The following is a 27644-nucleotide window of genomic DNA, read 5'->3' on the forward strand; positions in this document are numbered from 1 at the left end:
TGCTTCAAACTTAAGAGAGTACTCGCTTAAGATTTAATTTGTGTAGATACACACACACAGTCTCAGTAGTAGTTTTAGTTACTAAATGTCAATACACATACTTGTAGTTTGATGTCTGCAAAGATTTTTTGTGTGTGCACGTCAGGAGCTACTTGAGAAACTGCAAGTCACTTTTGGTGTGAGAGAATTGGCTGTCTGCAAGGACATTGTCCAGGGGATACCTGGATGTTTGTTGTTTTACCATCCTTGTGGGAGGCTTCTCTCATGTCCCCACATGAGGAGCTGGAGCTGACAGATGGAGCTCAACTCACTCACCCCGGATTTGAACTGCTGACCTATTCATCAGCAGTCCTGATGGCATGAGGATTTAACCCATTGCGCCATGGGGGGCTCCTCTGCAAGGCATGATAGACTGAGTATGAAAGAAATCTTAGTCATGGTTGCAAAAAACTTGGATTTCAATTGTCAGTGTATATTAATATATTCACAATAATGCATGAGCAAGCAAGACAGGTTACAAGCTGATCATATTGCTTCACCCTAGCTATCATTCATAGCATAGAAGTGCCACATGACTAACCAACTTCAGTATGAGCTAGAAATTGAAACTAGTACAATGCCAGCAGTATTCACAGTCTAAATCAGAACCATCTTGGAAAAAGATATTTTTGAGAATAAGTCAGATTACAAGCCAAGCAATTTCTGTTGAGCCCAAAACAGGATTCCCTCCAACATTGTGTGACAACTAGAAGGTATTACGGCAGAGCTTAGCATAGCAGGTTGAACCGCTAAGCTGCAGAAAATCCTGCCGATTGAAAGGTTGGCAGTTCAAGCCTGGGGTCAGGGTGAGCGCCCGACAGTCAACCCCAGCTTCTGCCTACCAAGCAGATTGAAAACAAAAATATGAGTAGATAAACGGGTACTGCTTTAAACAGGGATGTAAATAAAGGCATCCATAAGGACATCGAGAGGACGTCTACGGCCCTCAGCATGGAAGATGGAGCGACAGCCCTCTGTGGCCAGAGTCATGCACAGTCTCCAAATGCTGGAAATGGAAAAAGATGAGAAAAGCCTTTACCTCTGTTTATGTAGTGCCCGTCTTGTTAATTTGCATAACAGCACTGAATGTTTGCCATATATGTGTTCTGCCATATAATGTTTGCCATATAATGTTTGCCATATATGTGTCCCCTCGGGAAGAGAGAGCAGAATATAAATAAAGTATATTTATTATTATTATTATTATTACTATTAAATCACAAAAATCTAATTATTCTTTTTGTTTTGTTCAAGGACTGATAATCACTCAGAATTGGAAGAAATCTGTACACATCTCCACTGAGCCATGAATTTAAAAAAAATGGAAATAGCACTTTTAGAAAAACTGACATTTACAGTACACGAGGACAGAAATGACTAATTAGAATTAAGATTCTTTTCAAAATGATTTCATTCTATTAATTCCATCAACAACAGCCGAGAGTTTCCACCTCCTTCACGGTCACATTTGAACCTATGGAGGGACACCTTAATTGGATGGTAAAATGTTTTGTTATTTTCTCGTGCTGTGAACCAATTACCCAAAGATTTCATATAATTCCTTGAACGTTCCTTTTGCCTGGCAAATTTCTTGTTTGTCCTATTTTTAAAAAACTGTTACATTAAGGCACTAAGTCATGTTGTTAATAACTTAATACAAATTAAAGCAAGCAAACAGAACAATCTAGACATTGTTACATGGCAGAGGAACATCATCTATTTTATTAACTTGTCCACAGAATGAATCAAGGACAGAGGCAACTAAGGATACTTGAGGGAGTTTGATCTTTGTGAATTCTGACATGACCTGACTTGCACTGAATAGGCCAGCAGTACATAGATCAGAACTCTGGTTAACTATCAGATTCTGTACTTTGTGTTCCAAAGCTGTCCTCCTTTTGTGAAATACCAAAGTTTTCTTTGAACTTTCAAACAGTTTTTTTTAAAGAAGAAAATCCACAAATGAATGCAATAATGGGAAAAATGAATGAGAAAAGTAGAACCCATACAAATGTGGAATTGACTCTAAATTGATTTGCTAGTTCCATTTTAGCCCCATTTTTTGTGTCAGAAGTGACTTAAGAACTTGCTTCTGCTGTAAGATAATTGGTTGTCTGCAAGGACGTTGCCAAGGAGATCCCACATGGGAACCTGGAGCTGACAGATGGGAGCTCACCCCATCTCAAGGATTTGAACTACTGACCTTCAAGTCAGCAGTTCAACCAGTACAAGGGTTTAACCAATTGCGCCACCGCGACTCCATTTTAGCCCCATATAAGATTCTATGTCAAAATGTGGTTCCTTCACAAAATGCATGGAGAACTCGAGGGTCTGTTGGAAATAGTACCCTTCTCAAGTCTCCACTAGTTATTTGTTATGTATATACTGTAATTGCTTACTGTATTGTAAATGTGTGTACTGGTTTGCCTCTTTGTTTTGGGAGGGGGTACAGACCATGTAATCAGAACTGGGCTTGTTCAGGACTCAGGCTCCATTTTAGAAGTAATGTGCCATTTGACGACTGCAGGAATAGTACAGTTTAGACTTCGGTAGAGAAGTATGCTTTAGAGACTTCACTAGGAACAGTATGCTTTACAGAAGCCATTAAACTCCACTGGACTTTTAGACTAAACAGAGAATCTATTAGACTCTCAGAACAGAGAGATTCTTTGGACTGCCGATTCTAAGATGCCCTGTGTTACCTACACAGAGAAACTACTTCAAATTCTATTTGTAACTGGATGGATAAGCAAAGTACCTGTATGCTGAATACACTAAATTTGTGAGTGAACCAACTATGTTATTTTAGAGAAGTCTGTTTATTTTTGTCTCTTGAGAGCATGATTTAAAGGCAAATATATTTTAAGGATGAGTAGATGTTTTGGGGCAACTAAAAAAGAATACTTCTGATTCTCTCTCCCTCTCCCTGTGTGTGTGTGTATGAATGAGAGAATGCTGGTGAATGCCATTTTCTCAAAAAAGGTTATGACCCTAACAGGTCATACTTTTATCAAGAGGTTATGGCATCGTTTTTCAAAAGGTTGTGACTTCTAACAAGGCCATCCCTTTCCAAAAACCATACAATCTCCAAAAGGTTCTGGAGATTTCCATTTTCCAAAAGGGTCTCATTTTTGACTGCATGTTCTCCTTGAGGTAAGGAAACAAGGCTTGTCAAGCCTTACATGCTGGATGTTTGCCTCAGATGTTATCTTCTTCATTTTTCAGGCTTATCAGCCACCTTCCCAATATAGTAAACAACTTATTGTTGTTGTTGTTGTTTTAAAAAAACAGCACTAGCAAAACAGGAAAGAATGTGGCAATATCCCAATACACCTAAATGTGATTAAGGGTTATCCTGTCACAAAGCTGTTCTACTTGATAGAAACTAGCCATTTAAATACACCTAACAATTATTTCTTGTAAAGACACTATTCAAGGAGTTTGATTTTTTTTTTCAAGAGAAAGGTTCTCCTTGGTAAATTCTAAATGCCTGAATTCCCACTTCAAAAGAGGACGTCCAAACTATAGTTATAATAAGTTTTGGGGAAAAAATGTTGTGAGCAAGATCGTGTGGGGAAATAAGATGTGGAAGACACAGTTTACCCAGATCTCAGTTGAGATCAGGCTTGAAAATGTGTGGAACCTCCAGCTGTTCTAGAACCACGTCTTAGATCAGTGGTTCCCAACCTGTGGCCCACAGACCACCAGTGGTCCGCAAGAATAAAAATCTGGTCTGTGCCCCCACCATTACAACGAGCGCAACTGGTCTCACAAACCTCTTATAGTGCCAAAGCAATGGGAATGTTGAGAGAGGAGAGGCTGACTACCCATGAAAGGCACAAGAACAAGCCTCATGACTGTTGCTTCTCCTCCTCCTCCCTCCCTCCCCCTGAGCGGAGCTGTTCCATGTGGTGCCTGGAAGCAGGGGTGCCTTGGTGTCTTCATTTTTAGCCCTGTTCCTGGGGTTATTTGGGGTGCTGCTTCAGAAAATTGCATTGAATAGACCACACATCAGCTCTAGATTATTAAATATGGTTTTCTGTGGTTGAGCAGATGGCCAGTACTGGATGGCATGTGTTTTTTTAACAGAAACTAGAACTGATGTGGTCTATCCAATGTAATTTTCTTAATCAGCAACCAAAATAACCAAACCAAATCTAAAATTGACCCAAAACTGATTCATAACCCTTTTGGTACTAATGTTGGAGAGTATTCTCTGGTCAAAGAAAAGGTTGGGAACAACTGCATTAGATTCTTCGAGCACTATTTCAACTACTGTTTGTTTGTTTGTTTGTTTCGAGCATTTATATCCCGTCCTTCTCACCCCCAAAGAGGAACTCAGGGTGGCTTACAAAAGGCAACCATTAGATGCCAAACAATACATTAAAATACACAGTTACAATTAAAACAGCTATTAAAAACAATTATAAACATTCAACTTAAAGTGTTTGTCTAGCTTCCCTACCTTCTCAACTGTCCCAACAAATACAACACTATATTTACAACACTAAATCATTTCTGTGATTGAAGAACTATAACAATTTATCATATAAACACAGCAGCTTTCCCAGGAAACCTGTATGTGTGTTAATAAGACTATAAGTCTTAGACGATGCTATGAACAGATTTATTAGATCAGCATCTCTGAAGTGTTAAAATCAACAGCCATGCATAGAATTTCAAAAGCTTCAAACCCCAATTGCACCTCTCTAAATTTAAACAAAAATTAGCTTGCAAAGTTCACATAGCACTGGACGTTCCTTAAGGCCCAATGAAATGTTGAACACAAATGCTCTTTTTTAGACAAACAGTAGCTTCTAGAAGGAGTAATGTTGACTGGAGAGACCACCACTGTTGTTTCTAATGCTTTACACTCTCCCAGTTGTAAATGTTGATGTTGTTTTAAAAAGCTTTCCAGCTAGACGGAGGATGGGAAGCAAAAGAGGGGCTGGGCAAAGATAAGAGGTACATTGTGACAAAGAACATCTTTGTCGAAAGCTATGTTAACTGAGGTATGTCTGTATTCTGAGACCGTTTCTCTTTCCAGTTACTTGTTTAAAGCCTCAGAGCCAAAGGCAGAGCATACAATTCCACCATTCCCAGTTGTGTCATCTTTCCCCCTTTAAACACAAGAGGAACACCACAATTCCAACCCTATTGCACCTGAAGGCCCAAGATGCTGAACTGCACCCACTCATTCCTACTTTTTCCATTAGAGGATAAGCAAAAAAACATGAGTACTCCCTCTCACCTTTCGAGTTCTTAAGACAGGTTTTGACAAGCTGTGACTGCTTACAACATATGAGTAATCTAACTTTTTATTTTATTTTTTAAAATAACATGACAGCATGAACATATTCCAGGAAGAGTATAGTATGCCAACTGGCATCCTGACCTGCATCTGATCTAGAGTGAGCCAGCCAAGCAGTGCTATTTTCACAGGGCTTTTAATTTTAATGTAGTTTGTTTAGATCAGGGGTCCACAAACTTTTTAAACAGAGGGCCAGGTCACAGTCCCTCAAACTGTTGGAGGGCCAGATTATAATTTGGAAAAAAAATGAATTCCTATGCACGCTACACATATCTTATTTGTAGTGTAAGAAACAGTTTAAAACAATACAATAATTAAAATTAGGAACAATGTTAACAAATATAAACTTATTAGTATTTTAATGGGAAATGTGGAGCTGCTTTTGGCTGATGACATAGGATTGTTGTTGTTGTTGTGTGCTGTCAAGTCGTTTCAGACTTAATTTGACCCTGAGCGAGGGCCGGGTAAATGACCTTAGAGGGCCGCATCCGGCCCCCGGGCCTTAGTTTGAGGACCCCTGGTTTAGACCTTATTCTCTCTTAATCAGTGATTTCCAATCTTTTTTTGAACAGGGATCACTTTCCAACATTAGTACCAAAAGGGTTACAAGTCGGTTTTTGGTCAACTTTAGATTCAGTTTGGTTCTTTGGGGTGCTGATTCAGAAAACTGCATTGGACAGACCACAGCAGCTCTAGTTTCCGATACAGAACATATGATACCTAGTAGTCGCCATTTGCTCACCCACGGAAAACCGTATTTAATAAGCCTCAGCACTATCAGAGGATTTCATGAGACCAGTCACTCTCATTGCAACACTGTAGTAATGGTGAAGCTAAGGACCATAATTTAGTTATTATGGACCACTGGTGGTCCATGGACCACAGGTTGGGAACCACTGCCCTGAATGAACCTTGTTCAGTATGAAGATCCTCATGCAAGGGCTTTCTCTTGATCCCACTAGTTACAGGTCTGTCTAATGAGGATATGTGAGACCCCATCTACACTGCCACATAATCTAGTTTCTGAATCCAGATTATCTGCTTTGAACTGTATTTTATGGCAGTGTAGACTCATATAATTCAGTTCAAAGCAGATAATCCAGATTCAGAAACTGAATTCTATGGCAGTGTAGATCTAGCCTGAGCGCCTGCTTGATGGCTTCTCAAGATTATGGGAAACTCTCCCACAAGAGGTTAGCCATCCCCCATATCTGGAAGGTGAAGGTCTTTTTGTTTAAACAGGCATTTACCAACAAACTGGGTGCATAGAAGGATCTTTAATTGGTACATATTCTAACTTTGATTCTCATTGTAATGATTTTACATACTTTTTAATACTGTTTTAAAATTCAAATAATTTTAATAAGTTCATTCAATTTTTAAAAAGTTTTTATATTATCAGGAAACCTTCCAAGCTCTTGTATTTTGCTCCCTTAGGAAAATAATAGATGCTCTCTTATCAACCCAATCATATTTGGCATTTTACAGAATGTCCACCTGATGTTTTGACTACTCAGTCTTAAGGCATGTCTGAACATAGTAGGACATGCTTCTGAGTAATCAGGGTTATTCCTAAGGGAATGTGTCACAAACTTAATGCAATGGCGAGACCTTGTAGCATAGAGCCTTTTCCACCCATGTGTCCTCTTGAGGCACTGTACTATAACTCTCATCATCCCCACCCAGTTTAGTTAATGTGTGTTGTAGTCCAATCTGTTTGGAGGGAGCTGGGGTGGAGACGGGTGTCATGGTGCATCACCTACAATTCTTGGTTTGATCCCAACTGATTCTTTCCCAACTCTTACCACCTTTCTAAAAGGATGGATAATTTCCATGCTAATTCACAATTTGATTCAATAACCATAAAAGACAATCCTTTACACAATACATTAGAAATAAACCTTAGAGGATTCTGGAGATTTAGAGCTCAAACAGGTAAAGGTCTTAGTCAGTAATGAACGGAAACTTTGATTTGATTTAAACATAAGTTCTGTTTTAAATATCACTGCACTGATCCATAAAAAAAACAAATATTCCTCAAAAACGATACATTCTTAAATTAAAAGACCTTCCGCATTTCATAAATTAGAGAAATGAATCTGGCCAGCTATATACATTTTTGCTACCCAACAATTCACATGTGTCTGTGTGGAACAATGCCGATGCATCACATCACACAAACAATCAGTCAAGAGAAGCAGTTCACATATTCAACTGCCTGTCATTAAGCACACAATGAATTAGTCAATACAAGGAAATCAAGGGATGTACATGTATGTGTGAATCATCCCATGGAGAAAAATAAACATTCGAAAACCAGCACTCACACTTGTCATTGAATGCACACACAGGGAAGCATAGGAGTTGTGGTGGTAATATGTCAATGGTAAGAAGCTGCTAATTGCCGTTCATGAGCAAGAACAAACATGCTACATGCTTCAGCAATTGACAACTATTAGAACAGATCTGCTTCAAATATTAGACATATTTAATCCAACCTACAGGCAATCTTTATTCAAAATGCGGCCAGTCATAAACACAAGTTATCTATGTGAAGGATCCTGAAATAAAACTGGGCATCTCTAGCAGGATTAAGATAACTGGATTAAGAGGGAGATTCTCAAACCCAAGTGGAAAGAAAAAACAGCACACGCTTTCAAAAATTTGGATTGTTTACTTGATTTTTTCCCCTTATAGGCAAGCCCCTTCACCTGAATATTTCTCAAGACGCTAGTAAAAAATTGTACCATTGCCTGGGGAAAAAGACCGCAAACATGACATGCTAATTATCATAATCGATTTAGTAGGAATGTACTTGTGTGGAGTTAATCACCCAGAAGAATGCTACTCTTCACCAAAACATTTTTTTCTTTAGCTTTTTTAAAACTAACATCTGCCTTGCCGTCTAATGTCACAAAGCCAGTGTCTCAACTTCATACCATTGGTGCTTTTAAAAACCAAACAAACACAGATACATCAGGGCCATTTCCCCTTCTTCGGTTTTGCAACAGAAAAGTAGCAACCATGACATCCATGCCAGCACTACACTTTAACTTTTACTAAAGAGAGACCACCCCCTACTTTCCTTTTTTTCATGTCAGGAGTGACTTGAGAAACTGCAAGTCGTTTCTGGTATGAGAGAATTGGCCGTTTGCAAGGACATTGCCCAGCGGACATCCGGATGTTTTACCATCCTGAGGGAGGCTTCTCTCATGTCTACCCATGAGAAGCTGGAGCTGACAGATGGGGGCTTACCTTACTCTTCATCAAGCTATACCATATTTTTGACCCTTGAATTTGCCATAATACATAAGATCAACATATACACAAGTATTTATGGAAGTTTTGAGTTCATTAGTTCATTTCTTTGGAGTCACAAATGACCTTTAGGAAACACTGCCAGAGTTGACAGAACATCAGTGCTGTCTTTTCACCATCAAGGCTCACGATCCTAATCAAACAAAGCAGTGTCATCCCTGGTTAGTACTTGGATGGGAGGTCAGTGCTTCTCAAACTTTTTTTGACCAAGGACCACTATCCAACATTAGTACCAAAAGGGTTACGAACCAGTTTTTTTCCAACTTTAGATTTGGGTGTCCATTTGAGAAAACTATTTTGCTTGGCTGGTATTATAGGCAAATTAAAGTGTACATATACAAGTCAATGTGGTGTACTAGTTTGAGTGCTTGACTAGGTCGTTAGATCACTTTTCGAGAGATCAGGGTTCAAGTTGGCACTCAGTCATGGCACACCTCCTTTGAGCAAATTTTGTCCCTATCATAGTATTGCCCTAAATTGGAATCAACTTGAATGTAACTAACAACAATAAACTTATACATAAAGTAAAGGTTTCCTCTTTAAGTCTAGTTGAGTGCAACTTGGGGGGGGGGGTAATCTCCATTTCTAATCCTAAGAGACAGCACTGTCCGTAGCACCTCCTAGATCATGTGGCCAGCATGACCACAAGTGTTATATAATAACACTTTCTGAGATTCAACAGATTCAATGGGTCTTCTTTAATTAGAACATTGACTAGTATCTTCACTGCTGTACCCAGAGCAGCACAGTTCAAGGGATACTAGTCGTCCTACCAAATGTGCTTGTTTCTGATCTTATGCTTCTCTGCTTCAGGGGTTCTCTGGGATCTCACAGGACATTCTGTGATGTCATCAAGTATGTCATAGTCATCCTGGGCCATCACTTGTGGCCGAGTATGTTTGCCTTACAAGTGTAGGGTGAACAAGTATGTCATAGGCCCTTTGTCCACTGATTATCTGCTTTGAACTGGATTATATGGCAGTGTAGACTCATACAATCCAGTACAAAGCAGACAATGCAGATTATTTGCTTTGATAAACTGGAATATATGGCAGTGTAGAAGGGGCCTGGTATGGAGACATAGCTCAAAAGATCCTAGAGGGCCAGACTGTTTTAAATCCATTTCCAATGAAGAAAGATTGACGCATCCAAGAATCATTCTTAGTTAAGTGGGAATGATCAGAAAAGATGCATAAAGAGGTTTATACAATTACTAGCTGTACCCGTCATACATTGGTGTGGACAACGTTCTCTCCCTCTTTTCTTCCTTCCCTTTCTTCCTTCTCTACCTCTTTCCTTCGGTCTTTGCTTCTATCCTTACTTTGCTCTTCCCTTCTCTCATTCATTCCCTCTTTCCTTCATTCCCTGGTGCCAGACCCACCACTGTGCCATCCGTTCCTAGATCCTGCTCTGGCTGGAAGAGGAAGGATGGTTGGTGGTTCCTCTTGTGCTTGCTGTGTCCTCGTGCAGGAGGGGCCGGGGCCATGAAATTCATTTGAACACATGTGCTGCATTGTCTTTTCCTTTTTTTGGATTTTAAGTTCTTTTGCTGTGTTTTTGATGGTTTTTTGAGTGATGGTTACACTTTGGGTTAGTAGGTGTCTTGTGGCCAAATTTGGTGTCATTTCGTCCAGTGGTTTTTAAGTTATGTGCGTCTCATAAACAAACATTACATCTATATAAATAAAAATGTAATGTTCATTTGTGGGATTAACATAACTCAAAAACCATCGGGTGAATTGACACCAAATTTGGACACAATACACCTATTAGGCCAACGAGTGACCATCACTCATAAAAACACTCAAAAACACAGTGGGAAAGACTTAAAAAGCCAAAAAATAAAAATACATTAGAACGCATGCGCAAAACCAGATATATACATATATACACAAATATATACACACACAAAACATATACAGAGACTGGGCCACAGCAACGTGTGGCAGGAGATGGCTAGTTTTTATATATAGAGATAAATAAAAGTGTAGATGGGGCCTATGTTGAATTGGTTGAGATTAGATATTCATTGAAAAACTATAGAAAATGTGCTGCAAGATGTCCCACAAAAACGAAGTTTTTTGCAGATTACTAAACTTTTTTTCATGTTTTAATGAAAGAACCAATTAGGGAATGACATTTATAACCCAGGGGGGAAAATGTGTTACACAGTGTAATACTAAACTTTGAGTTCACTTGGTGAAAACGGTCAGCCAGGCATTATGCTACAAAGCTGACCTGGAGGCTTATGACAACAAGTCAACATACCTACCATATTTGAAGGTAGCAAGCCATATAGGGTTTCATTGCATGAAACACACAGCAGTCTTCCTATTGCACCCTAAAGCGACTGCTTCACTCTGCCTAATGATAGGCCTGGTTCTACGTTTGGGAGCATATTCAGCAGTGGGAAGTACTGTCCCACACAACACACAGAAACATGTGAGACTCCATTGCCACTAGACAGGGAGATGTCTACCAAAAAGATTTTTTTTAAATGACTATGACCCAGGGCAGATGGGTCTATCAACAGCTCTTAGGCATGATGGCTAAATGATGCGTACATGTTCAAATATCATCTTCAAATACCAAAAGAACTGTGGAAGCTCTGTCCAACATCTTCTAGCAGACCACTCGGTTTCTCTTCCATGAGACAATATGCTTGTTTGGACTAGTTCCCTCAATCCATTGGGTTTTTTTTTACTATTTTGTTTTTCTTTTGTTTTTTACTATTTTTAAAACATTTTGGAATCTGAGGTTGACTACCAAGCATGTGAACCAGAGGTATGTAATCTAGGTCTCATTATCCAGGCACACACCCTGTCATTGGCCAGGCTCAGTGCGAGGGCAAGAAAGGCTGTTTTCGCTCAAGTTCAATGTTCCTTAGAAGGCTCTTCCAAAAGCCATGGGGAAGGGAGGGGAGTGAGCCTACAGGCTGAGATGCAGTTTAGACTACACTGTAGAATTAGTGCATTTTAATTGCCAGGGCTCAATGCTATGGAATCCAGGAAGTTTGGTGAGGAACCGGCACTCTTTGGAAGAAGACTGCAGAAAACTCCAGCTCCCATGATTCCACAGCATTTAGTCACAGCGATGAAACGGCATTAATTCTACTGTGTGGATACATCCCATGTCTAATGGAGAGAGCAACCCACCCCCCACCCACTATAAAGACCCACTTCAGCCCCCCCCCCCGAAATTCTCATGGTGGTTCGCGAAAAGGCCTTACTGGTGCATTATTTAAACTGTTATGTTTATTCATATCATGATCTGATCACCATGCTCAATATATCCCATATGCATGGGGGCATTGGGGTAACAATACAGAAGGTTTGCTAGGGTAGACCCTCTTTCACTCAGACTCGCCCCCCCCCCCCCCGAATCGAAATCCTGGCTATGGGCCTGCGTGAAGAGATTTTGTGTAGAACCTTTGAGGCTAACTGAGTACCCTTCCAGACAGGCCCTATATCCAAGGATCTGATCCCAGGTTTTCTCCTTTAAACTGGATTATATTAGTCCACACTGGGATAAACAGAAAACCTGGGATCAGATCCTGGGATACAGGGCCTGTTTGGAAGGGCCCAGAGAGAATTAATTTGGTGGCACCAGTAGATGAAGGGTGTATCTCTACTGCAGAATAAATGTGGTTCGACACCACTTGAACCACCATGGCTCAATGTGATGGAATCCTGAGAGTTGATGTGCTAGTATTCTATGGCAGAGAATCCTCAAGGCCTTGTCAATCTACAACTCCAAGGATTCCATTGCACTGAGTCAGGGCAGTTTAAGTGGCAGTGTGGACTCATATAATCCAGTTTAAAGCAGAAAACCTGAGATCAGATCCTGAGATATAGTCTGTCTAGAAGGGCACTGCGTTATCTGAGTCCAGGCTGCCATATAGTCCAGTTCAATGTGGATTTTATACAGCTGTGTGGAAGGGGCCCTAGTCCGCCTTGAGGAAGCAGGCTTAGGCGACCAGCTTCTTTCCCACATTCAGCGCCCAGAAGATCTCTGTGGAGAGATGGGGCGGCTTGGGAGAGGCAAAGAGAGCCAGAACAGGAGAGGCGCAACTGTCCCAACAAGTTGAAACAGGATGAGCAGAGGAGCGAGTTGGCGGAGCTGAAGGCACGCAAAGCAGCATCAGGGGCGCCAGGCAGAGAGAGAGAGAGAGAGAGAGAGAGAGAGAGAGAGAGATGTTCCAAAGAGAAAGAGGGGGAGGAGGAATGTGTGGCCATGGAGAATTTGGGGAGGCAGAGGAGTTGGGGGAAGCGCAAAATCACTAAAAAAAAAAAGCACCCTGAAAAAGAAAGAGAAAGAAAGAAAGAAAGAAAGGAAGAAAAATGGAAGGGAGTGAAGAAGAATCAAAAGAAGGAAAGAAGGAAAAGTTAAGAAAAGTAGGGAAGGAAGAGGAAAGGGAAGAAGGAAGAAGGGATGGTAGAAGGAAGGAAAGGAAGGGAAAGAAGGAGGAAGAGAAGGAAGAGGAAGGGGAAGGAGAAGGGAAGGTAGAAGGAAGGAAAGGAAGGGAAAGAAGGAGGAGAAGGGAGGGAGGGAAGAGGAAGGGAAGGAAGAGAAAGGAGGAGGAAAGGAAGAAAGGGAAGTTAGGAGGGAAAGAAACAAGGAGGAAGGGAAAGAAGGAGGAAGAGGAGGAGGAAGGGAAGGAAGGAAAGAAGGAGTAAGGGAAGGGAAAGAAGGAAGAAAAGGAAGAAGAAAAGGAGGGAAAGAAGGAAGGGAAGGAAGAAGGAAAGGAGGGAAAGGAGGAAAAAGAAGGGAAAGATGGAGGAAGGGAAAGAAGGAAGAAGAAAAGAAAGGGGAGGAAAAGAGAAGAAAGGAAGGGAATAAAGAAAGAAAGAAAGAAAGAGAAGAGGCAAAGACCACCAACCCTTCTGCGGAAAGGCGCCTTGAACAAAAGCCTTCGGGATCCAGTTTGTCCCGACAGTTTGACCCTTTCGAGGCCCCGTCCTCCCCCCTTTCTCCCTCCCTCGGGGCTCCTTTTGGGAGGGAGGGAGGCGTGGAGACCCCCGGCAAGAGGAGCGGAGAAAGGCAACAAAAGGGCAGGAGAAGCGTCTTCTGGGAGGGCGGGGGGAGAGTTCCCAATCCAGCAGCCCCCCCTCCCCCCCCACCACGTGAGAGGCACAGCCGGGGATGGAGAGAAGGGCGCAGAAAGTTCTCCTCTCCATTCATTGGGGGGCGGGAGAGAGAGGGAGGGGGGGAAGGGGGCGGCTTACCTTGCTTTTGACTTCCACCGGCTCGTGGCCCAAACTCCGCAGACTCTGGGACTTGTTAAAGCTCCGATTCATTTTCCCGGGCGTCGGTCCCCCCCTCCCCGAGTCGTCCTCCTCCTCCTCCTCCCCCCACGCCGCCAACTCGCCGCCGCCGTCCTCCTCCTCCTCCTCCTCGCCGCTCCCCCGAAAGCCTCCGACCTCCGTCTCCTCCTCCTCCTCCGAAGAAGGCAGCGGCGCGTTGGGCTCGGTGCGGCCGATACTGCCTCCCAAGGAGAAAGCGCCCACTCTCTTGCTCTCTCTTTCTCTCTTCCGAACGTTCGGGCTCCCAAGATTCCGCGACTTTGTCCCCGGCCGCCAATCAGCGCGCCCGCTTGCTTGCCTGCCTGCTTCTCCGGGGTTCTGTTTGTTGCGTTCGCTTCCCAGGCAGCCCGCCCGCCGCGCGCCTCTGACTCAAGGGGGAGGCGTGGCCCAGACGGGGCCACGCCCACCTCCTCAGCGGCACCGCCCACTTTTCCTTTTCGTATTCCGACTCCCTCTGGCCGCCAGGGGGCGCCGGAATGGAATTCCAAGGGTGACGTCACGCCACCGCTCTCGCTCATTGGCTGGGTGGCTTTTCGGTCAGGATGCCAAACGTCTATTTATCTTTGCCCCATTAAAGACACTCTAAGACAGGGAGGGGTTCTCAACCTGTGGGTCCCCAAATGTTTTGGCCTTCAACTCCCAGAAATCCTAACAGCTGGTAAACTGGCTGGGATTTCTGGGAGTTGTAGGCCAAAACACCTGGGGACCCACATGTTGAGAACCACTTCTGTAAGACATATATATTTAGGGTATTTCAGGTTTCCAAATCAGGAATGCTTATTGTATATTTAATATATATATCCTCTCAGTTAACCAGAACTCAAGCAGCCGGGACCCTCTTTTCTCAAAAATATTTTTTATTTAAACATATAAAACAAAGGAAAAGCCTAGTGATAAAATACACCAACAGCTTGTTGGCCCTCATCCAATCCGTCATAGTTACCTTATACAAAGTAACTACCACACCTTTATCTACAGCTTTCAAACTTTGCTTTAGTTGTTGCAAATCGAAATACATTTTATCATTGCATGTTAAATGTAATATTTAATATGCAAGAAGCTGGAATTCTCAAGCAAGTGGCCAAATGTTTTTGAAACAATCCTTGAAATGATGATTAAAATAAAATCAATTTTAAAAGTACTATAAAATCAGTTTTTATAATATAAAACTGTGTTACATTAAGCTAAGTTAGTCTTTATTTGCTTTCAATTGCTGTATTTCACTAAAAATATCAAATCAATACAGAGTTTATGGTTTAGTATTAGGCTTATTTTTAGTAGCAACTCAAAGCAACCAGAAGCTAAATTTACACACTTCCCAAGAATTTACTGAGGGCCCTTCCAGACAGGAACTATATCCCAGGATCTGATCTCAGATGGTTTTTTTAATCCCAGATTATCTGGCAGTGTGGACTCATATAATTCAGTTTAAAATAGAAAAGCTGGGATCTGATCCTGGGATATAGGCCTGTCTGGAAGGGTCCTGAGGCCCCTTGTGCACTATCCTATATCCCAGGATCCGATCCCAGATTATCTGCTTTAAACTGGATTATGTGAGTTTCCACTGCTAGATAATCTGGGATAAGACTATAATCTGGGATCAGATCCTATAGGTGCAGTGTGGAAGGGGTCTGAGACTCCATTGTCGTGAGATATCTATTAAATATCATATGTTAAATATATTGTACATAAAACATATATAATGAGATATCTCAGCCACATTAAAATACCCTAAAGCACATGTGCCAAACACAGAGCCCTCAAATTCAGACCGTCATATCATTTTATGCATCCTGCAAGCCTTCCAATGCCATAGTTATATTTAGACAGTCTTACAATTACAAACAGCCCTTTGAAGGCAACCACAAGGCTGGTGTGGCTTTCAGTGAAAATGGGTATGACACCCCTAAAAGCACCAGATTCCAACCCATCTTGGAGAGTAAGCAGGGTCAGTCGTAGCTAGTACCATGATGGAAGAGCACCAACAGACCCAAGAAAAAGATGAAAACTGTTGGACTAGAGAAGCTCTATTTCAGAAGTAGGGACTGGCAAAAACAGCTCTGAGTATTCTTTGCCTAAGAAAACCCTATAAACATGGACCATCACCAACCTACAACAACCCAAACCCTATAAAATTGATTGGGTTGTCATAGGTCAACAGGCAACATGTAGGCACATACACACATATTAGAAATGAAGCCTAAAGACCTCATCACACTAGAGAATGGATCCACTTAAAATACGGTTTCTGCCTCCTGCAGAATTCTGGGGTTTGTAGTTTAGGGAGGAGTCTTTAACAGTCTCACTAAACTACAAACCCCAGAATTCTGCAAGAGGCAGAAACAGCATTTAAAGTGGATTCATTCTCTAGTGTGGTGAAGTAGTAAGTCTCCTCACAATATTCATTTGTGTTTCATTTCCACACCTTACATAGCCTGAAGATAATTTTATACACAAAAGTTTTAGTAATTAATGCGCAAGGTTAGTGTACACTGAACCATTAGAAAGCAAAAGTGACACAATCTCGGCCACCCAGGTGGACAGTTTCAGAGAATTTCAGATTTCCAGATAAGGGATGCTTGAACTCTCAATGTTCACTTCTCTGTGTTGCCTTCAAGTCACCTGTTGACCTATGGCAACCCCATTAATTTCACAAGATTTTTTTAGGCAAGTAATAAATGGAGATGATTTTGCCAGTTCCTTTCTTTGAAACATAGCTTATGGCACCTGATATTCATTGGAGGTCTCCCATTCATAGAATCATAGAATCATAGAATCAAAGAGTTGGAAGAGACCTCATGGGCCATCCAGTCCAACCCCCTGCCAAGAAACAGGAATATTGCATTCAAATCACCCCTGACAGATGGCCATCCAGCCTCTGTTTAAAAGCTTCCAAAGAAGGAGCCTCCACCACACTCCGGGGCAGAGAGTTCCACTGCTGAACGGCTCTCACAGTCAGGAAGTTCTTCCTCATGTTCAGATGGAATCTCCTCTCTTGTAGTTTGAAGCCATTGTTCCGCGTCCTAGTCTCCAGGGAAGCAGAAAACAAGCTTGCTCCCTCCTCCCTGTGGCTTCCTCTCGCATATTTATACATGGCTATCATATCCCCTCTCAGCCTTCTCTTCTTCAGGCGAAACATGCCCAGCTCCTTAAGCCGCTCCTCATAGGGCTTGTTCTCCAGACCTTTTATCATTTTAGTCGTTCTCCTCTGGACACATTCCAGCTTGTCAATATCTCTCTTGAATTGTGGTGCCCAGAACTGGACACAATATTCCAGATGTGGTCTAACCAAAACAGAATAGAGGGGTAGCATTACTTCCCTAAATCTAGACACTATGCTCCTATTGATGCAGGCCAAAATCCCATTGGCTTTTTTTGCCGCCACATCACATTGTTGGCTCATGTTTAATTTGTTGTCCACGAGGACTCCAAGATCTTTTTCACACGTACTGCTCTTGAGCCAGGCATCCCCTATTCTGTATCTTTGCATTTCGTTTTTCCTGCCAAAGTGGAGTATCTTGCATTTGTCAACTTCACTAATCTTTCTTTAAAACCCTACACAAAGTTGTATGTTTTAACTCCTCTTAGGATATACATGACTGTGAGGCCCTATATACACTGCAATATGAAATCCAGATTATCTGCTTTGAACTGGATTATCTTTCTTATTTGCTTACTTAGGCGATCCCTCGTAGCTCAAAGATGATTGTCTTCCAGATGTGGTGTCTTGGCGGTGGGTCCGTAGTTAGCTGTGGAGCCCTTTTCTTGATCTGCATCTTCTGCCGCTGTGAGGACATCAGTTTCCAGGTGGAAGATGGTCCCGGTCAGGGTTGGCTTGATGCGCCTTCCTCTTGGCACGTTTCTCTCTTTCGACTTCCATTCATGCCTCTTTGAATTCCGCAGCACTGATGGTCACAACTGACCTCCAGTTGGAGCGCTCAAGGTTCAGGGCTTCCCAGTTCTCAGTGTCTATGCCACAGAGTAGATGCAGGCTTTCTATCTTTGATATGTTGTTTTATTGCCAATTGAATTATTGTCAATTGTAAGCCACTTTGAGTCGTCCTTGGGGTTGAGAAGGGCGGGGTAAAAATGTTCGAAATAAATAAATAAATAAATAAATTGTGTTAGATTCGAGTTTGTTTCTTGTAAACCGCTCCGAGCCCTAGGGGAGTGGCGGCATATAAATTTGAATAATAAATAAATAAATAAATAAATATAATCCAGTTCAAAGCAGATAACCTCAATTATCTGCTTTGATAATATGAATTATATGGCAGTGTAGATCCATCTTGACTGGTTTCCTGCCCCCCCCCCCCCCCGGTCAGAGATGATATAGTTGAAGGATTGATACATTGACAAATATATATATAAACCCATTGTCCTAATTCCAACAGACCTCACTACCTCTGAGGATGCTTGCCATAGATGCAGGCGAAACGTCAGGAGAAATGCCTCTAGAACATGGCCCTATAGCCCGAAAAAACCCACCTAATATATCAGAGTATTACAAACCAATAAAGAGATACCAACTTTGCATCAGAAGATTACTTTGTAACACTTGGCACTGGATACATTGACACAGGGTTTATCCCTGGAATCAGATGCAACCCAGACAGATCTAGTTTTCTGTCTCCTGTCCCAGGTGAATCATTGATCCAGAAAAGTCCCGCCTTTCTCGACTGAGACAAGAAAAGGTGCCAGGAATGGGATTACATCTGGAATCTCATTCTTTTTAAAAGATGCGCCACATTTCTTCAATTCTAAAATATTTCAACCATCATTTAACTGGTTTTAGTTTATTTTTTAAACACAGAAACAATGCAGTGCAATTTGAAATAAAAGTAAAATTAAACCAGGGAAAATAAAGCCCCAAAGAGGCATACAAGTTTCTATAATTATCACCTGATGCTAGTCCCCTCCTGACCCATCTTGTGACAAATAACATGCCAGAAAAAAAAGGCGGGGGGGGGGGGGTCAGAGATGATGCATCTGGCTATGTTCATCCACTGGATGCAATGTAGTGGTGCAGTTTTAAACTTTCAATAATGTTTTAATGTTTTTTAATTGTGATTTTAAAAATACTGTTTATATTTAATTCTGCTTTAATGTTTGCATATTTGTATATTTTAAATTGTGTGCTAATGTTTTGATGTTAAGCTGCTTTTAGTCTCCTTCAGGAGAGATAAAGTGGGGTATAAATAAATATAACAATAGTAATATTAATGTGATAGGAATGGACTTCTGGAGGTCATCTGAATATCCCTGGAGATGACGCTGTTGCAGCACATCCAGCGATAGAGCAATAGGTTATCACTATGAATGCATCCACACTGTTGAATTAATGCAGTTTGACACCACTTTATGGAATGCTATGGAACTCTCTGCCAAGAGTGCTAGTGCCTCACAAAACTACAAACCTCAAATTCCATAGCATTGAACCATGAAGGTTAAAGCTGCATTAATTTGACAGTGTAGATGCACCTGTTGTCATAGATCTCCTCATCTTCTGATAATCTGGAAGTGGCCATCTTAATGGGTGGTGGATGCTGGGTTTGTGGGGAGTTGGTTCTTGCAAGGGCAGAACAGAATTTTGGTCTATGCAACAACCCAAAAAGGTGAATTGTGATGGCACAAGTTAGACTGATCATAAATCACTGATGGGATGGCAGAACCTTTTGCATATTGAAAGGTTTCCAACTGCAATGCCTCACCACTGGAAGCAGTTTCAATTTCTGCATAAACAGTGGATCTACACTGTCATATAATCCAGATTATCAAAGCAGATCATCCACATTATCTGATTTGAATTATGGAGCCCCCGATGGCGCAGTGGGTTAAACCCCTGTGCCGGCAGGACTGAAGACCAACAGGTTGCAGGTTCGAATCCAGGGAGAGGCGGATGAGCTCCCTCTATCAGCTCCAGCTCCTCATGCGGGGACATGAGAGAAGCCTCCCACAAGGATGATAAAAACATCAAATCATCTGGGCGTCCCCTGGGCAACGTCCTTGCAGACGGCCAATTCTCTCACACCAGAAGCGACTTGCAGTTTCTCAAGTTGCTCCTGACACAACAAAAAAACTGATTTGAACTGGATTATATGAGTCTACACCACCATATAATCCAGTTCAAAGCAGATAATCTATATTTTATATGGCAATGAAGGGCCTTTCCAGACAGGCCCTATATTCCAGTACCTGATCCCAGGTTTTCTGATTTAAACTGGATTATATGAGTCCGCACTGCCAGATAATCTGGGATAAACAAAAAACCTGGGATCAGATCCTGGGATATAGGAGGCTATCTGGAAGGCTACGTAAATCCAGCCAATATTAATATATTGAAAAGAAAAGCAGTCCTGCTTTGCTACATTGCAGTTTACTGATCAATAGCATGAGATAATTTGTTCCAGTATTTTACATTGGCTTGGACCATGTCAAAACAAATCAAGTAGAACTTTTGGGAGGTGTTTTTGATTTGCATTTGTTTTGGGGTTTTTTTTTGTTATTGTTGTTGCTGTTCTTCCTGATGTTTTAATTATATGAGGGAAACATTGTTCATGGGAAATGGCTGAAATCTCAAAACATTGTTTAAAACTATGCAGGTAACAAAGAGGTAGAATGTCAAGATTGCAGATCTAGTTCTTTGGAGAGTCTGCAATAAAATGTGACTCCTAGGGAATGATTGCAAGTTAGTCCAGTGTTTGGTATCTGTTCTCCTTGAAATGAGTTGATTCTGCTGTTCATCATGTTACATCAAAGTATCTGGAGTGGGGGGAAAGGTTTAAGGCCATTAGGCACTCCTCCATTCCCATAAAGCAAAGATAAGCCATGGCTGTCTGTGATCATGAGCCTGAATTCCATCAGCAACTGGAATTATTGTCAGTTCAATTGGTTCCATCATTTATTTTCTCCACACACAGATCTTCATGTAGCTGTGCATTACTTTTATTTATTTGGCAGTTTCCTAGTTATTTGCTGTGATTTAACAGTTGTCCGAGAAGTCAAATTCTTTTAGTATGGTAAGGATTATAAACTTTAGCTGGCTTGTTATCTTTCAAGATTTACAGGAAAGGAGGAGAATATCTAAGTCGGTAGGCATTTCTGGCGCCACTTTTTCACAACTTGCTTTGATATTTTTATGTTGTCATATGTGCTTACATGGAATTCATGCAATGAAGATTTATCCCACAAAGAGTAAGACATAGTCTAACAGATTTTCAAAATACTTAGTTTTCTGATATCCATTCTGAAGCATTAACAAAACCACAACTGAATTGATAAAATATTGTGTTTGTAGAATAACTGTGGGTAGTATGACATTTTTATTTTGTTTTTCAAGTTTAGCACTCAGAATACATCAACAACAGAAACAATACTGAAAAAAGTGTTTCCATTACAGGCCTCTTTTGTTCTTCATAGTCACATCCCATTTATATTATGAGCTTGAATTTACATAATTTGGATATCCCTGACTGTCATTGCACATGCTTTTTAAGGTGATCATTTACGGACCTTTTAAACTATTATAGCAATCATACTGCCCTCCAGTTGTTATTAGACTGTAACATCCAGAATTCCTCATCATTGACTATGCTGGCTAAGGCTGCTGGGAACTGCAGTGCAACAACATCTAGACAGTGGTTCTCAAACTGTGAGTTCCCAGATGTTTTTGTTAGAACATTGGTTTAATTGTAATGAAATATTGTTTGAAGTTTAAACTCTGTGTGGTGTAGCAATGTAATGTAAGAGTTAAATGCATAGAGCTGTGCTCGATTCCTAGAGCATAACTTTTGAGTGTTCTGATAATGTGTTTATATTTCAGAGTATCAGATTGCCATGCGTGTGAGCTTCCAGCAATGTACAGCTTGCGAACGGATGTGCTTTATTCTGCTCCTGTAAATAGTGTAAATAGTGTAAGTGCCACTCCAGGCTTTGGAACTGACTGAGGTAGCACACTTCATTATTTGCTTTTGTGCCTTTGAGCAGACACTCAGGGGTCAATAAATCAACAGTTTTGTCCTCAACTCCCAGAAATCCTAACAGCTGATAAACCGACTGGGATTTCTGGGAACTGTGGGCCAAAAACACCTGGGGATCCACAGGTTGAACACCACTGATCTAGAGGGTCATACGACTACTATCTCATCAGACAGGCTACTTGGCCCATCATACCCTACTTGTTCTCCCCTTTCAGGATGGAGCCCATTACATGATGCACATGTACTTCTGGCTAAGCTCTGTCCAGAAAGGGGAGAACAAGCAGCATATGCTGCCACCGCGGCAACCCAGTAGCCTTCCCGCGTTGCTTTAAGAGCAATTGGGAGAAGCTGGGCAGCGATGCTTCCCTCTGTGAGATGGGGGCAAAGGCAAGTCACGCGATGTGGGGTGTAGAGGGATGGGTTTTCTAGCCCCCACCCAGGAGCCCATGGATTTGCCACGATTTATGGTGAATCCATGGACCTTTGCGATGAGATCCTTAGTCTAGAATATTTAATTCAAGCCTTGCTGAGTACATTTGTCTAGCCTAATATAATCTAGTTCAAAGTAGATAATATGGACTCAGAAATAGATGACATGGCACATCAGAATATTTCTTGCCTAAGAAAACGCTTAGGTTTTAGGTGCTACGCAGTGGTTCTCAACCTGGGGTCCCCAGATGTTTTTGGCCTACAACTCCCAGAAATCCTAACAGCTGATAAACTGGCTGAGATTTCTGGGAGTTGTAGGCCAAAAACATCTGAGGACCCCAGGTTGAGAACCACTGTGTAACAGGGTCAATCATTGTGTGGCCCCTGGTGGTGCAGTGGGTTAAAACATGAGGCTGCTGAACTTGCTGACCAAAAGCTTGGCAGTTTGAATCCGGGGAACGAGGTGAGCTCCTGCTGTCAGGCCCAGCTTCTGCCAACCTAGCAATTAGTAAACATTCAAATGTGAGTAGATCGATAGGTATCGCTTCTGCAGGAAGGTAACGGCACTCCATGCAGTCATGCTGGCCACATGACTTTGGAGGTGAAAATATGAATTTAATGGGGTCTCCATAAGTCAACAAGTGACTTGGAGGCAGATACACACAAGTACAGATTTCTGTTCAGGGTGAATGAACTAATTTATCACATAACTGCTCCCATTGGTTTTTCAGGCTGAAGCACTCTGAGAAAGAAGGGAAAAAAGAACATGGGCAATCTGTGCAGTTCAGTATACGTCTAAACATTAATTCAGATTTCATTGATTCCTATTTCTAAATATGGTACTAAAAGCAAAATAGCAGAGACGAGGAATATTTGGTGAGTCATGTTTATGGACTACGACTCCCACCATTCCTCAGTATCCATTGGTTTGATTGTTCCTCATGAGAAATAGTGTCCCATCCACATTAGGAAGGTCATAATCCTGACCTAGGTCTTGGAAGCAACTTGTATTTCTACAACTTGCATTTTGTATGTTGCATTTCGGCCAGGCTCCACTAAATAAAACAGTCTTGTGTAGACCTTCAGATAAAATTATGTTGTAGGCTATGAACTCAGTTGTTTCAGGCTTTACCATCAAAATGTATTAACTCCAATCAACTGAGAAAGCCCATTTCAGGGTCTTGCTATTTTTGTGACAGTAAACGGTCATCGTGAAGGCTATCTATCATTTGGATATTGTAGGTTTCTGCTTTCTGTATAACTTTTTGTGTATTGTGATGGCCTGTTAAACTAATCAAAGCTAAAATGGAAAGGTGTATATTAATTTCTGTGCAACCATTAAAGAACGTTTGAATGCAAAATGCTTCATTTCACCCACCAATCATTAGTTATTTCAATATGGCAGGCAGTGTACATTTAGAGTGGTGACATCATCTTTTAATGTATTTCCATCTAGTGTCCAAACCTTATAAATTATTTGGTGAACTAATAAATATTGTTCTATCAGCTGGCATGGTCTAAACTATGTAGATTTTAATGACCAGGCTGTCCCAGGAAATTGAAGCCAGAGATTTTTTTTTTAAATGACATCAGTGATTCTTTTCAGGGTTAATTTCTTTTCCCCTGGGTGCTTTCCTGTGTTCATGATAACAGTTTTTATACATATCTGGCAGAATCAGGTAACTAAAACATGCCATTTGTCTGCCTCACCTCCTTAACTCTCTTTCTGTTTCAGCATACCTGCCCTATGTAATCTCATTTTCTCTTGAGGAACAGAGACAGAGATGGACAGAGATGAGTTGTCTAGTATTTAGTGCCTGGCCGATCTGGAGGCCTCTGTGCTTGTTGCTTATTATGGGAGAGCATGCACAAAATTGGTGCTCCACGCCAATTTGACTGTCTTTGAAATAAAGTAATCCTGAGTCTTCCGAATGTGACCCTGTCTTGATCTGAAGGTCACAAAGCTACTCCAAAGTAATTAGCACAGAGAACATGTGCTGCCCTTGAAGCTAAGAGGCCCCTAAACCTGTTAGCAAATATAAATTAAGAAGCTCTCTTTGACATTTTTCCAATTAAGTCACAAGTCTACCAGTCTGTTCACTTTTCTGTTATTGTTTTGAAACTGATATTCTTGAAATTGGGGGGGGGGGGGGGGAATCAATTCAGTTCCCAAATAACTAGCCAGTTCTTAGAGAGAGAAAATAAAACGGCACATTGATTTCCATTAAAATTGAAGTAAATTTTTTATGAAATAAATCTCTCAGGCTTAACAAATAGCTAATGCTCCAAGAAAGTGTCATTCATCAAATCTTTGAAAGCAATGGGATCTCTCAATATATCATACCCTTGGGGCTGTGTGGAGCTAAACTTGGGTTTCACCTTACATCTGTTTTTTTTTTAAACATTGTTTAGTTATACAGGCTTATTGTTGACTTATTGTTTGGTTATAACTGTCTTTGATTGTTGTTATGTCCTGACCAAGTTAGCTGTGAATGAGAGATTCCCAAAATACTCTGTTATGAATAGCCTTGCAAACTCAAAATCATTCTTCCCTTGATGTCTATTATATCTTGCCCGGAAAAAGGCAAGATGCATCCTCACCCCAGGAGAACAAAGGAAGAGAGACCCAGAAAAATGGAGACAGTCCACATGACAAGCCCAGGGCAATACAAATATCTTTAAAGAGGAAATTACGTCTTCCCTGAAGATATCACATTACAAGGTATCCAAAGGGGGAGGAGACAGTGACATGCAGGATGAGTAAGACAACACTCTTTCTAAGCTCCTTCTTAAGACAGGCATGCAAAGTGAACTTGGGGAAGGAATCCCTCATTCTAATCTATCTAGGCTAACTACTCATTGAGGACTGGAGTCTTGTGCAGTCAGGGATGAAACCCAACACTCACCAAACTACAACTCCATAGCATTGCACAATTACAGTGTAGAGCAGTGGTTCTCAGCCTGTGGTCTGTGGATCACTAGTGGTCTGCAAGAACTAAAATATGGTATGCGGCCTCACCGTTACTATACCGTTGCAACGAGAATGGTCTCACAAAACCCTCTCACAGTGCCGAGGCTTGTTACATAAGGTTTTCTGCGGGCGAGCAGATGGCGACTACTGGATGGCATATGTTCTGTATCAGAAGCTAGAGCTGATATAGGCAATCCAATGCAATTTTCTGAATCAGCACTCCAAATAACCAAACTGAATCTAAAGTTGACCAAAAACCAATTTGTAACCCTTTTGGTACTAATCTTAGAGAGTGGTCCCTGGTCAAAGGGGTCCCTGGTCAAAAAAAGGTAGGGAACTACTGGTGTAGAGACACCTGGAGTCTATCATATTTTCCTATGGCCTTTCCCTACTGCCTTCAGCTTTACCAAGATGTGCTTGTTAGCCATTTCATTACAATCAGATGCTAATCATTTTATTTATTTCAGCTGTTCCTGTATTTCCCATTTCACTGAGCTTATGTGGTAAAACAGGACAGGGCAGAAGATGCACAAGTTTAGCAAGGAATTGCATCTAGGTGTAACTGCAGCATGCCTTTTTATCAGTTCAATACCCTATTAACTGATAACGCTTAGTCCTAAGGAAATGCGGGGTCTGTAGTTTTGTAAGGTAATTAGATCTCTCTGCTAGAGAGAGCGAATGCACTTGTATAGCAACCTGATTTAAGCCTTTTCTCAGGCCCCTTCTACACTGCCATATAAAATCCAGATTGTCTGCTTTGAACTGGATTATATGGCAGTGTAGACTCATATAATCCAATTCAAATCAGATAATCTGGATTATCTGCTTTGATAATCTGGATTATATGGCAGCATAGAAGGGGTGACAGAAGAATAAAGAAAAATATCACATTCAGGGTACAATCAAAAGGTTGGTAGTTCAAAGCCCTGGTCAGAGGTGAGCACCCAATCTTCAGCCCAGCTCACTGTCCACCTAGCAGATCGAAAACAGATGTGAGTAGGTAAATAGGTATTGCTTAAGCGGGGAGGTATTTTAATGACACTATAAGGAAATTCCAGAAAGTGCCAGTGATTTGATCAAAGGAGGAAGTCTGTGAACAGGGCTTTTCTGCATGTTGGATGGAGCGACAGCACCCGCCACCCACCCCGTGGCCAGAATTGAGCACAGCCTTCAAGATGCCGAAGATGGGGGAAAACCTATATATACCTCTATCTATGTTTTGTGTCTATCCTGTCAGTGTATAACGGCATTGAATGTTTGCCATATATGTGTTCTGTGATCCGCCGTGAGTCCCCTTCGAGGTGAGAAGGACAGAATATAAATACTGCAAATAAATACAAACATACATACATACTTTCTCCAAGTGAAGATAATCATTCTGTTGGGAAAAAATATATAAGTAGAACTTGGTGTGATGTCAATGCTTTTGGGCTGTATTTCAAGATAGCAGGCAACATTTAATGGCTATTGCTTTAAGCAATCAATTACTATCTGTGGTGTGTGACAGACAGAAACAAAATGCAGATGACTACTTTATACTTTTTGGTGCTAATAATCCAAGTCACTTTCATTTTGTTCACATTTCCCTAAACTTCTGATTTGCAGATTGCATCCCAAGCAGACACAACATCCCTTTTCCTCATGTATCAGGATTATTTGTATATGTAAGACTTCAGAAAGATCAGACCTGTAGTTCTAGTGAGCCACATAAGTGAAGACAAAATATTTTCCCAGAACGGCCTGATTTTATTGCATTCCACAGTCATGTGTACAAGTCGGGGTTACCATCTGTTTAACAGCAGTTCATGCAAATAGGATTCCACTTACTTTCTGTCCGACTATCCAGCTGAGCTTGAGACATGAGTTTTGAATTATGACTCATTCAGGTAGCAAGAAATCCCAATAGTTATCTCAAGAGCTATTGGCTCGTGGGTTGTTTTCTCTCTTTGTTTCTCGTAAAGAAATCAATCTGCTTTCTCCTCCTTAGGGCATTGTTTGAGTTATACAAAATGCAGTATTTAGGACAGTGGTTCTTCATAGACAGTATCCCTCCCTTTAATGTTGTAGACAGCCTCCAGCAATTGATTCTGACAATATTCACAGAATAATAGGCCTCTTCATTCTAAGTCAGTGATAGCAATGTATTCTCATGAAATAGAATGATCACAAATTAAGAAACAATTTCTAATCAGTAGCCCTCTTGTTCTATTGCAACAAAAACAATAATATATTTTCTGCTACTTTCAAACTCATAAATTGCATTATGCCGTAAACATTTCTAGCTGTTACAGAGG

At 41.3% G+C, this 27644-nt stretch overlaps 1 protein-coding gene across 1 annotated transcript in view; it reads right to left on the reverse strand.

Moving 5' to 3' along the window:
* Window positions 1–14350, reverse strand: part of PARD6G (par-6 family cell polarity regulator gamma) — a 93466-nt gene extending 79116 nt beyond the window's left edge. The window contains exon 1 of the mRNA XM_060774927.2: window positions 13894–14350. Within this exon, the coding sequence (XP_060630910.2) occupies window positions 13894–13965 (72 nt within the window). The 5' untranslated portion in view covers window positions 13966–14350. The remainder of the gene's footprint in view (window positions 1–13893) is intronic.
* Between the last annotated feature and the right edge of the window lie 13294 nt (window positions 14351–27644).

This window comes from Anolis sagrei, chromosome 4 (genome assembly GCF_037176765.1).
Source record: "Anolis sagrei isolate rAnoSag1 chromosome 4, rAnoSag1.mat, whole genome shotgun sequence".
In the NCBI taxonomy this organism is placed as follows: Eukaryota; Metazoa; Chordata; class Lepidosauria; order Squamata; family Dactyloidae; genus Anolis; species Anolis sagrei.